Genomic DNA, 13415 nt, shown 5'->3' with positions numbered 1-13415 from the left:
GAATATCCCCTGCCTCTCAATTCCTCCCCTACCAAGTACCTTTTAAACAGCAGATCTTTGCCCATAACGAGCAGTGATTGATTCACACGGCTCGCACCGGCCCTACAGCCTACCCTCTGACATACTCCTGCGTATACAGAAACAGGAAGTTACATCAGAGGGAAAGCTGTGGGGCCAGCAAAAGCAGTGTGAATCAATCACTGCTCAGTGCCAGCAAAGATCTACTCTTTAAAAGGAATGTGGGATGGAGCGGATTTGAGGGTTTTCAGCCACATCTTAGGTTTTGCTGCTACTGGGTGGGCCTGTGCCCAACATGAGTGAGCCTGGGCGCACTCAGGCCCACCCGCGGCTATGCTACTAAGTGGTACAGTCTATCACCACCTTCTTCGGAGTGCAGTGGTAAAGTCTTTTGCAAGAGAACGGACAAAGGCAGTGAACAGCATAGGAGATCAACTCCAAATATCCACGGCACAAAATGTGGTGATCATTATAAAGCTCTTACATCAAATACCCACTGCCTGTGTTGTGAAAAATAGCTCTAATGTGCATCATCCATTCTGTCTAATAGTTCATTGACCTTCCTCACTGCTTTAGGAATCAACCAGAGAGCAGCTACTGCACCCTTGTGAAGGCAAGAGAGGGTGATAAGTGAGGACTCCCATTACCTGAGGTCTGGAATACACCACCACTAAAATCTTGACATCCTGCCACATAAGAAGGGTAAGGTTGGTTGAAGCTACTGGGAGTCACTGACCCCAGGGCCAAAAAGTCAGAGGTCATAGGGCTCATCCTCTCTGTTTTCAAGGTCTCCAGAAACTTGGGGCTTTCCTTTTCCTCCTGACCAGAGGGAGGTGGTGAGTCCTTAGGTGAGATGGAGACTGGTCCAAGAATGTGAGAAGCCGAAGTGGAAGGATAGAAAGGAAGGTTGCCGTGGGACTGAGGTGACTTGCTGTAGGAGGCCATAGACCATCCACTGTATGCCTGGCTCAGGCTGTGCCCATTCTCCATCCACTGAAGGTTGTTGAGCAGTGGGAAAACTTGACGAACTAGAATAAGACAAAAGGTGACAGCCATGAGTGGGCAACCCTACTACAGCAGTTTCTGCCACTTTCAGTGGTTTGCATCTAATTATTGCAATATTAATATTTGCTACAGTGCTCTTCAGAAACTGAGTTGAAAGCCCACATTGCTGTTCTTGACCTTACACACTAGTCAGTAGTATAATGTGAGGTAACCAGACAACACTAGGTCATCGGGGTTAAGCTGAGTCAGCCTTGGTTTTGTCTTCTCTTGCATCCATGAGTTTGGAGCACCTGCTTTTCTTGAGAAACTGGAATCTCAAGTCTTATTGTGCGAAAGGCAAAATCAGAACTGACTTAGCATGATCTGAATCTCTCCAGTAAGCTTATTGTGTAGACTGTAGTACAGGCTACAATAATTACAGGTAATACAGACAATACAATACAGGCAATACTTCTTGTATTGCAAGAATGGTGGTACAGGCCCTGTACCATCATTCTTGCAATACAGGAAGTTACGCCAAACACATTCTGGTCTTTGAAGTCTTGACTATCTGAATAACATGATTAGCAACGCTGACAATGCAACGATCTCCCTCTTATGCCTCCTCCATCCAACCCAACCACTTTCACATAATACCCTCCATCTGCACATCTACAACAAACTCCCTTCTGTTTTGAGTCTCCAGATTGGATTATTGCAATTCCATTTACCTAAACTTAACAAAGAAAAGCCTCCACAGACTCCAACTAATCCAGAACACCGCGGCCAAACTTATCTTCTCAAAAAGTAAATTTGACCATGTCACACCGCTCCTATCCAAACTCCACTGGCTTCCCGTTATTTCCAGGGTCTACTTTAAATGTGCCTGCCTAACCTTCAAGATCCTCTACGGTATCCTTCCTCCTTTTATCCCTCTATCCTGGAATTCCTCAAATCCAACCTCCACTAGATCCACTCAAAAATTAAAACTATCCTACCCCTCCTTAAAAGGCATCTCCCTTGTTGGTAAACTTGGCTCTTCCCTCCCTTTCAGAATCACTCAGCTCTGGAACAGTCTCCCTTCCCCTCTCCGCAATTTGAGCCCCCTTCTACCATTCCGTAAGCATCTGAAGACCTGGCTCTTCTCCAGAACGTAACCCCGTCCCGCTCCTGGCACTCTCACACCAACCTCTCTTCTCTCATACTTATATAATTCCACTGGAGTTCCGTTCCTTCCCTAACCATGTAAACCGTGTCGAGCTCCATCTGCGGAGATGATGCGGTATATAAACCCAAGATTTAGATTAGATTAGATTAGATTAGATTTGAATTAAGCCCATTAGGGAAAAGCTAAATCAGTTGTGGTATTGCCTCCTGTTTCTTCATCTGGCTTTCCTTGGGGGAATTCGAATTACAAATCCCATAGATGTAATAAGGTTAAAACTTGCCTGTACTCAATAACCTGGAGTATTAACTCCAACTTCTGTCTGGGGTAGGGTTACTAGATATCTGGATTTCCCCAGACAGCTTTTCAAAACCCGGCATTTTGTCTGGGTTTTCAAAAGCTTTCCTTCGTGCAGGAGGTCACCGGCGCATGCGCGGATATGATGCAATGACATCATGTGCACGCACGCAAGTGATGACATCATGCACATGTGCGCATGACATCATTGCGTCTCCTCTGCGCATGTGCGGATGTGCTGCCTGACAAGAACAGGCAGTGGGGGGGATCGGGGGCGTGACAGGACGGGGATGGGATGGGTTGGTCTGGGCAGGCCTGGGTCTAGGGGGTCTGGATTTTCCAGACGGAAAATCTGGTAACCCTACATAAGCTTCCAGAAAATAGAGGATGGATTTAGGTATCTGGGTTTTACTTCCATTGAATGCATTCAGTGGTGTAGTAAGGGGGTGGGTGGGGGGTGGGGGTGCCGGCACCTCTCTGCCCCTCATACCGTGCTCGTGCCCTCCCTTCCTCAACCCCGGTCCTCTTTAAAATGTTCACTCGAGCCTGCTGCTTGCGCTGGCCTGACTCCCTCTGAAATCATTTCTGCATTGCGGGGCCAGGAAGTGACATCAGAGGGAAAGCCAACGCTAACACAAGCAGTGGGCCGGAGGGAGAAGCTGCTCACACTGGTGAAGATTTAAAGAGGTTCGGGAGTGGAAAGGGAGGGTGTGAGTGTGGCATGGGGGCACGGAAGGAGCATGCGGAGAGGTGGATGCGGGGGGGCTAGCGTTGAATGAACGTGGGGTGGAGAGGAGGGTGCGGGGGGTGGCGCCTCCTACCCTTACAATGCCACTGAAAGCAATGGAAGTAAAACCTGGATGCTCAATTTGTCCTCCTTTTTCTGGAGCTATATGGTAACCCTAGTTGGGGGAGAGAAGGGATGGATGGGGAATACAAACCTGGGGAGTGCCTGTAGGGTCCTGCTGCTCTGCTGTAGTAGGTGGCCAGAGGGGTGCCATCAGTCTCCTGGCTGTGAAAGAATAGATCTGATTCATCAGTGGGCTGGAGGAGGGCCGGGTCTGAAAAGTGGGGGATAGGCTCCTGTCCACCTAAAGCAGCGTAGTCCATGGCTGTATAGGTCTTAGCACGAAGTCGTGGGAAGATGGGGGGTGTGAGTAGCTTTTCCTTCCCAAGGTGAACAGGAAGCAACCTGCAACGAGATAACCAGCCAAAGATCAACTCAACATTATAATAACTATAAAGCTTTCCTTGTGGCTAAGTCTTAATAATAATATTGTAATTTATAGCTAAAGAGACATATGATCAAGCAATTGTTTTATTTTACTTTTGTGATTATGATAAACATACCGAGAGCTGCGAAGGCATGAGCTAAATCTCAATATATATATATATTTATTTATTACATTTCTAGCTCACTTAAACCTAAGCGGTTTACAAAAATACATACCGATACATAACTATCAACCAACATACAAGTCCTGAAAACTCCTTATAACATTATTCCTTAAATAAAAGCTTCCCTAAACAAAGTAGTTTTCAAAACCTTTTTAAATTTCAGAATATCTGAAAGCGATCTCATTGGTCCTGTCAATTTGTTCAATAAAACAACTCCTGCAGTGGAAATCACAGTTCTCATATTTTCATAGTGCATATGCACAAAACCCTCCATATACAGATGCATCTTCCCTTCAGACCTTAGTGCTCAGGGAGGGGGGGGGGGGGAGGTTGGTTGGTAAAGCGACAATACTTGTGTCAAATACCAAGGAATCCTATAACGAATAACCTTGAAAATCAACACAAGAACTTTGTAGATAAAATGAGATTTCACAGGCAACCAATTACGTTCCTTCAACCAAAGTGTTACATGCTCAAATTTACCCCCTCTTTATTATTGCAATGCACTCCAACCAAAAGACATCCCCCTTCTGCCATTTCAACGAATCATCCTCAAACTCAGGGGTGGAAAATTTCATGGTGACACCAGAAAGTATTTCTTCACAGAGAGAGTGGTTGATCATTGGAACAAGCTTCCAGTGCAGGTGATCGAGGCAGACAGCGTGCCAACTTTAAGAATAAATGGGATACCCATGTGGGATCCCTACGAGAGTCAAGATAAGGAAATTGGGTCATTAGGGCATAGACAGGGGGTGGGTAAGCAGAGTGGGCAGACTTGATGGGCTGTAGCCCTTTTCTGCCGTCATCTTCTATGTTTCTATATTATTTGTACAATTAGAGATATATAGTTTGCATTGAAAAGGCTCATGGGATCAGCTGTTACCTTAACTCCTAAATATTTGACTGCTTTCTTCATCCATCTAAAGGAAAAACCTTTCCTCTAGCCCACTTACTTCCTCCCCATCTAGATTTATATTTAAGGCTTCGTTCTGTCCATATTTAGTTAAAAAAAAACTAGAGATTGCTTCAGATCTCTTTTTTTTTTCCCAATTCTTTATTCGTTTTAAAAGCCAACACAAAGTGCAACAGATTAACCAACAATTGGTACAAAAATCAGCACTCATTGCAATCAAATAATAAGATAAGTACTTATCCCCCACTCCCTCCCACCCACCCTTCCTGGATGTGCATAACACTCATTCGGAAATTAAAGGGTAATATTGATGATCAATTCGTACAAAATTTTGTTAATGGATCCCAAACCTCTTTAAATTTATTATAGTGTCCCAATTATAATGAGTTTTGATACTTTAGATTAGAATCTAAATCACAATTTTGCATGAGGTAAAACTCTTTATAGTTTATAAATCTTTCCTTAATTGCTTCTGATAATTTCAGCTATACATAACTGAAAGCAGTGCCATCTTGCCTAAACTTCACTACCTGGTTCTCCAGTTGTTACGGTATTTTCTTCAATGTGACCTGTCAATTTGTTGAGTCAATTTCACATAATTTTTTCAAAACATATCCTATGCTTACCTTCTTCTACCTCTTTACTGGAATCTTTTGAACCAGTCTATGAGAGCTATAACCTTTCTTCAGACACCTATTTTAAAAAAGAATCAGATCCTACTGATTGAAAATCATGGTAACTGTTTATGTTTAAAAGCACAACGGTATCTGCATATATTATGACAATAATCACAAGGTGATGGTGACATCGTTTAGGCGTGGTGGTCGGTGTGAGTGTAGACTTATTGCAAATGTATTCAGGATGATATATCCCACATTTTATTGAAATTGTCAAGTTTTTAAAGAGTTAAGCAGAAAATAAGTTTTGTATAGTTTTGTTGTTATTTCTTTTTAACACCAAGTAGATCAGGAACCTGTTCACAACCCACTTTTCCTGAAGCACCAAGGAAAGGGCTTGAGAAAGGAATTCTGCCAAGGTGACTGATGGAGTAGTGAAGAACAGCTCACTGCTTGCAATAGCCAAGACTACAGACAAGCCCTTGGTTTCAAGGTGCCAAATGAATGCTGAGGTGCCAAAAGCTATAAAGAGTTATCCTACCAAGTACAGAAAAGACTAGAAACCCTAAAACCCTAACTTTTCTCTCAGGGGCTTGATTGTGGAAGAAATGAAGTCACATTTCCCACTACTCCATGCAGGCCATCCATTGGATCACTAATAATGCAACCGGGTAGTAAACAGTACTGGAGTCTATCATATATATTAAAAAACCAACCATAAATCACCAATCAAGAAAACGATGGCTACAGTGATAGACAAGTCAAAAAATCTTTTTTCATAGGTGAGAAACAAAAATTTGAAGGTTTCGGGGTCAATATTCAGCCATCATTATTCCTGGATATCCAAAACCAGAACTAAGGCGGGGCTTATCTCCTTAGCCTTTCACAATGAAGCCCCCTCCCCTTGTACAAAGAGCTCCAATAGTGGATCCCCTATGGGTCCCTTGTGGGCTCCCCCCTATGGAGCTCCTTTGTCGCCTTCTCCTACCCCCACAGGAGGAGCTCTTCAGCTGTCTTGGATAAGCTCAGTGGCGTACCTAGGGTATGTGGCACCCGGGGCCCATCATTTTTTGACACGCCCCCCTCCCCCATGTAAAAAAATATTTTTTGTAATGACCATGAAACGGAATAAATGGTCAGAATAGAAACAGGCAGTGAAAATTTTCTTATATTCCAAACATAACATAACATAAATTATGTCTGAATTGTCATGACATCAGAAGTACATATGGAGTAGTTGCAGATGATGCTTGGGACAGTTCTGATTGTGTTAGTTCGGTTTTATGTGTTGTTTGAATAGAAGGGTTTTTATTTCTTTTTGAAGGTTTTGCAGTCTGTGGTCGATGTCAATTGGTTGTAGAGTTGGGGGTCGAGTGTTGAAACTCGAACAGCTAGGAGGTTGTCGAACTGTTTTTTTCTTTTGACGATTTTGGTTGGAGGGTGTGTGAATGGTGCGTGAGTTCTCCTATGTCTGTTTGAAGTGGATTGAATTATTTAGCTGAAGAAATTAGTTACCCCCTCATCCCACACACATTAATTCTCTTCCATTTTTGTTCCCATTATAAAAAAACACTGATAAGTTCCCAGAAAAAAAATACATTAAAATAAGAAGTGAAAACAAAGGCCCCTACAGATGAGAACATAACATAAGAATAGCCTAACTGGGTCAGACCAATGGTCCATCATGCCCAGTAGCCCATTCTCATGGTAGCCAATCCAGGACACTAATACCTGGTCAAAACCCAAAGAGTAGCAACATTCCATGCTACCGATCCAGGGCAAGCAGACACTTCCCCCATGTCTTAATAACAGATTATGGACTTTTCCTCCAGGAATTTGTCCAAATCTTTCTTAAAACCAGCTACACTATCTGCTTTTACCATAACTTCTGACCACTTCATTTTTAAGTTTAGATCTTTCCTTTCAAACAGAGACCTTGCTAGATGTTAAATACAGCACAAGGTAACTTCACATGGACTTAGCTGTGCAGGAAATGTGAATCTCCTCATACACCCACCATATAGTGCAAAAATGTGCAAAGGTCTGTTTTTTTCTTTTGATCACTACATAGCCTAATGCCACACAAGCAGTGCTGTTACAAACATATTCTGTAGGTCAGTGCTAAGGATAACAAAGTTTCCTTCCTTGGACCAGAAGGAGATAAACCACTGGAAGAGATCCCAAAACAACACCCAAAGACCCACTCAGTGTGTGAACCAGTTGAGTGGAGTGGACTAACTGGGGGGTGGAAATGGGCCCGGAGTTTGCTCAGCAGAATTTCCCAGACCACCTCTTCCTTTCAACACATTGACACGCTGCCACCATCACCACTAGGAACACCTCACTGGGTAGGCCAGCTATGCTATAAACTTTATAAAACACATTATTATATTTTCTTATAAAGCACATATTTTAACTGAACTCTCTGACATCCTCAGCCTTTCCATTCACAAAAATAGAAGGAAGAAAAATTCCCATTTCCTGCTGTCTCATGTCCCCGGCCTATACAATATTTTTTTTCTGCAGACCCTTCAAAAGTCTGACCAAATCCTCGTTTCACTTGCATTATAAAGTACTGAGGATGCCATCTCTCCCCAATCCCAGGTCCTAAAGTCTAAGACAGTAGCACAAACTAATGCTGCCAGATTCAGGAAAAAAAATTTCGATTCGATTCAGCCTATTGAATTGGTTTTTCAATTCGATTTTCCTGCCCAGTTGGGTGATTTTTTTCAAAACTCCTGGTGGGTTTTATAGCTTTTTCACCCCCTTTGGCTTCTCCTAACCACACTGGCGCTGTGGTGGAAATAAAATAAAGAAACAAAAAGGACTTTTCCTCTCTCTGTTAAATCCTAGCTCACATTTGCAGTCCAACACCAGCTCTGGCAGGATACACATTTCAAATCTGACATATTATAATCACAAAACAGAAAATAAAATTAATTTTTCTACCTTTTGTTGTCTGGTTATATTTCAAATCTTGTTGGTCTAAGGCTCTGGTTGTCTTCTGATAACTTGCTTTCCAGGGTCTCCTTCTTTCTGCATGCTAACCATCCATCTGCCAACTCTGTCCTCCCTTTCCATTTCCCTTCCCTTCCCAGGAAGTCTGGCATCTTTCCTTTTTTTCATCTCCCTCCACAGATCCACCTTTTCTTAACTACCCTTTCATCCGGCATCTCTCCCTCCTTCCCCACAACCCCAGAGTCCACCATCTCTCCCTTTCTTTTCCTAATTACCCTCCTATCCAGTATCTCTATCCTTCCTCCACACCATCCCTTGTGTCCAATTTCTCTCCCTTTCTGTTCCTTCCCTCCCTAAATCCCATGGTCCATCATCTCTCTCCCTCTCCTCTATTTTCAGACCCATTATTTCTTCCCCCCCCCCAAAGTTTGGCATATGCACGTCTCTTTGAACACCCCTTCCCTCTGTGTACTTCTAAACCATGGTCCCCACCAAAGGCCTGTCCCCCCTTAAAGGTCTGCCTGTCCCCCCTTGAAGGCCTGCACCCCCTTGAAAGCCTGTCCCACCCCCTTGTAGGCCTGTCCCCACCTTGAAGGCCTGTCCCCCCCCTTGTAGGCCTGTCCCCCCCCTTGAAGGCCTGCCTGCCTGTCCCCCCCTTGATGGCCTGCACCCCCTTGAAGGTCTGCACCCCCCGAAGGCTTGCACCCCCCGAAGGCCTGTCCCCCCCTTGAAGGCCTGTCCCACCCCCTTGTAGCTTGTCCCCCCCCTTGTAGGCCTGCACTCCCTTGAAGGTCTGCACCCCCCCGAAGGCCTGCACCCCCCCCGAAGACCTGTCCCCCCCCTTGAAGGCCTGTCCCACCCCCTTGTAGGCCTGTCCCCCCCTTGTAGGCCTGTCCCCCCCTTGAAGGCCTGCCTGCCTTTCCCCCCCTTGAAGGCCTGTTCCCCCCCTTGAAGGCCTGCAGCCCCTTGAAGGTCTGCACCCCCCCCAAAGGCCTACACCTCCCGCGAAGGCCTGCACCCCCCCGAAGGCCTGTCCCACCCCCTTGTAGCTTGTCCCCCCCTTGTAGGCCTGCACTCCCTTGAAGGTCTGCACCCCCCCGAAGGCCTGCACCCCCCCGAAGGCCTGTCCCCCCCTTGAAGGCCTGTCCCACCCCCTTGTAGGCCTGTTCCCCCCTTGAAGGCCTGCCCCCCCCTTGAAGGCCTGTCCCACCCCCTTGTAGGCATGGCCCCCCCTTGTAGGCCTGTCCCCCCCTTGAAGGCCTGCCTGCCTTTCCCCCCCTTGAAGGCCTGTTCCCCCCCTTGAAGGCCTGTTCCCCCCCTTGAAGGCCTGCAGCCCCCCGAAGGCCTGTCCCACCCCCTTGTAGGCCTGTCCCACCCCCTTGTAGGCCTGTTCCCCCCTTGAAGGCCTGCCCCCCCCTTGAAGGCCTGTCCCAGCCCCTTGTAGGCCTGTCCCCCCCTTGTAGGCCTGTCCCCCCCTTGAAGGCCTGCCTGCCTTTCCCCCCCTTGAAGGCCTGTTCCCCCCCTTGAAGGCCTGCAGCCCCCCCTTGTAGGCCTGTCCCACCCCCTTGTAGGCCTGTCCCACCCCCTTGTAGGCCTGTTCCCCCCTTGAAGGCCTGCCCCCCCCTTGAAGGCCTGTCCCTCCCCTTTGAAGGCCTGCACCCCTTGAAGGTCTGCACACACTCCCCCCCGAAGGCCTGTCCCCCCTTGAAAGCCTGCCTGCCTGCCCGCCCGCCCCACCCTGAAGGCCTGATGCCAGGACCCACCCCGAAGGACCGCTCGCCTCCCTGGCCTCCCCACACCACCTATGAAGCAGCCGCAGCAGGACCGCGACGTCAGCGATCCCTGCCTGCTTAGCGCTGCTTCCTGCGCCGCGGTCCCGCCCCTCCTCTAACATCAGAGGAGGGGCGGGACCGCGGCGCAGGAAGCAGCGCCCAAGCAGCTCAGGGATCGCTGACATCGCGATCCTGCTGCGGGCTGCTTCACAGGTGGTGCAGGAAGGTCAGTGGGGCGAGCGGTCCTTCGGGGGTGGGGGGGGACTGAACGGCAAGGCCGGGAGCACCCCCTCAGGGCTGGCACCCAGGGCGCATCGCCCCCCCTTGGTACGCCACTGGATAAGCTACCTTTCAGAGTTTTAGCTAGAACTAGAGATACTATTCTCCCCCTAGTGGCTTATTTAGTCAATCTTTGCAGCAAGCTTAAAGTTGCTATAGTCACCTCTTATTTGTAAAAAGGTAAATCAGAAAAAGATGGCTATTCTGCTTATAGTCAAGAAAAAAAATGTTTCAGGAGAAAATCTCCTAGCACTCTGGATCTTCATATAAACAAGACCTCACATAAGAAGATCATCCATATACACAATCAAACTCATCATTATAAATATGAAAATTGTGCTCAGTTTAGAATGACATAGTGATAGAATTCATCACTATTCCCATCCCTGTGGATAACTGCAGAAAACTATCCTGTGTCATTCTTTAGTGTCTATCTCAATCTCAGTCCTACACCAGCATTCTTCAATGCAAGGCTTAAGGGTCAGTGGCTATGCCCATTCATACTATGATTCTTATGTGAGCCAAGTATAGGATAATGAACCCATTGTGACATCACTGATGAGGTTGGCTCTTAGGCATTAGTGGAATGAAGCATTATGACATCACAATAGCACTGAAATGTTATTAACATCTACAATTGATTATATATTGATCAAAGGTGATCAGGGATTGTTTTTTTTTTTAAGGATTTATATACCACTTATAGTCTAAGTGGTTCACATTTAGGTACTATCTGTCCCAGTGAAGGACTCAGAATTTACTGATGGAAACGCAAAGAAGAATATATAAGACACTTTTTGAAAGTATCTATTTTAGATGCTTTTTTATGATAGTTATTTTTTCATTCTTGTGACATTTTTTCGGACATGATGGTGATTGATCCTTGTTCATTTCTAGGGTTTTTTTGTAATTGTACTGAGGTCTTGCTCTCTACTTTTCAATTCTTTTTTTTTTTACCTTTTCAATTCTTAATGATTTTTTAAATTAGATTAACAAAGAAAAAATTGCAGTGGTGATGTACAGGAGCTAGGACTTTATTCATAAAAAACATAAAACAGTTTGTTTCCAAAAGGACTGATAGGACCGGACCCGGCACAGTCCGTGTTTTAGAGAAACACTTCTTCCTCAGGGGTCCTAACACGTATCAGAACAGAGTGACCTTGTGGATAACAACTGAATAAAAACTGGAAACAGCGGTGATTAACCGTTGATACTCCAACGTGTCGGGTCCGGTCCTATCGGGATGCTCTGTCTTCCCTTTTATGATGATATCTTTTATAGATACCTTGTTCTGAACCATGCTCTTTTGAGCTATTGTTGACCTTCTCCCCTGTTTCTAGTTTAAAAGCTGTTCTATCTCCGTTTTTAAATGTTAACACCCTAGTTAAGGTGGAGCCCGTCTTTGTAGAATAGGTTCCCCCTTCCCCAGTATGTCACCCAGTTCCTAATAAATGTAAATCCCTCCTCCCTACACCATTGCCTAATCCATGCTTTGAGACTCAAGAACTCTTCCTGTCTCTCGGGTCCTGAGCAAAGAACAGGGAGCACTTCTGAAAATGCTACCTTGGAAGTTCTGGATTTTAACTTCCTACCTAACAGTTTAAATTTGGCTTCCAGAAACTCCTTACCACATTTCCCTATGTCATTGGTACCACATGTACCAAGACAGCATACTCCTCCACAGCACTGTAAAAAATCATATCTAGGTGATGCATGAGATCCGCCACCTATGCACCAGGCAGGCAAGTGACCAAGCAATTCTCACGTCCATCAGCCACCATCGAATCTCCCACCATAACGGCTGTCCTAACCTTTTCCTCCTGGGCAGAAGTCCCTGGAGGTACATCCTCAGTGCGAGAGGACATTGTATCTCCTGGTGGGCAAATCCTAGCTACAGGATTGCCTCCTACTTCACCAGGGTGATGCTCTCCTGTAAAAAGACCTCCTTCTTCTGAGGCAGCAAAGAGGCCGCCAGACTGGAGATGGGACTTTTCTACAATGGCCCTGTAGCTCTCATCTATGTATCTTTCTGTCTTCCTCAGCTCCTCCAAGCCTGCTACTCTAGCTTCAAGAGATCAGACCCGTTCCCTGACTGTTATGAGCTCTCACTAACTGGGAGATAATCAAACATGTGACACTCATTGCAAAAGACTAGATAACCCCCATCTTGCTGCTGGTCTTCTGTCTGCATCTTAATATTGGTGATTTCTTTGTTAAAGTTACTACGGGAGTTTGAAAATGTATACTAAGGTCCCCTACGATTGCTAGTTTTAAATTTAATTTTATTATTATTCTATAATGTCATAAAATTGGTAGGCTATTATTTATTTTATTTATTATTATAGTTATTTATTTTAATTTTTTATTTTTGTCAACTTTCATCCAGGGTGAGGGATTTCATTTAGGGGAAGATAGTGGGTAGGGGATGGAATTAAGGGGGTTCAGATAAGATTGAATTAATTCATATGGAAATTAAATTTGAAAGAATGATTTAAATTTGTATGAAATATTATTGTGATTCTTATTGTATTGAATGTATTTTTGTATTATCCTATTGTACTGATTATTTCATTCTTTCAATAAAAATTGTTATACATTAAAAAAAAAAAAAAATTGGTAGGCTACCCTCCCAGGATTTCTTAAGAACTAATTACTAGCTAATAGAGATTAGTTAATTACTTTTTTAGCCTTTTAATTGGTCCAAATCAGAGATCAGGCAAGAGATGGGTAGGAGCTGGGGAGAGTGGGCGGGAATTAAAACCTAAAAACTTGCCTCAGTTGCTGGCTGTGCCCTAATCTGATTTTATGCTCTAAAATGCAACCTAAAATACTAATCTAGACTAAATACTTTTTATACCTGAAATGTAACTCACCTTGAGGGAAAACATTGTTCGATATGTAAGATTTAGAGCATCAATGCTCTGTATAACTCTCTGTAACTGGGGTGAAGCTCTGGAATTCCCTCCCTGGGATCCTGAGGATTTGTACTGATCGCCTGCAGTTTAAAAAGATGC

The 13415-nt window shown here is 45.0% G+C and overlaps 1 protein-coding gene across 3 annotated transcripts in view; it reads right to left on the bottom strand.

The window, feature by feature from the left end:
• GATA1 (GATA binding protein 1) overlaps window positions 1-13415 on the bottom strand; it is a 45629-nt gene that overhangs the window by 11972 nt on the left and 20242 nt on the right. For 2 of the 3 annotated variants that reach the window (XM_033923796.1, XM_033923814.1), the window contains exons 2-3: window positions 3406-3656; window positions 666-1046 (exon numbers count right to left, since the gene is read on the bottom strand). In XM_033923796.1, the coding sequence (XP_033779687.1) occupies window positions 666-1046; window positions 3406-3574 (550 nt within the window). In that variant the 5' untranslated portion in view covers window positions 3575-3656. Of the gene's footprint in view, window positions 1-665; window positions 1047-3405; window positions 3657-5401; window positions 5469-13415 lie in introns of all 3 variants that reach the window. The other variant, XM_033923805.1, reaches the window with a different exon arrangement.

This window comes from Geotrypetes seraphini, chromosome 1 (genome assembly GCF_902459505.1).
Source record: "Geotrypetes seraphini chromosome 1, aGeoSer1.1, whole genome shotgun sequence".
NCBI classification, from domain to species: Eukaryota; Metazoa; Chordata; class Amphibia; order Gymnophiona; family Dermophiidae; genus Geotrypetes; species Geotrypetes seraphini.
The sequence above is the reverse complement of the archived record's forward strand: the minus strand, read 5'-3'. Positions and strand labels throughout refer to the sequence as shown.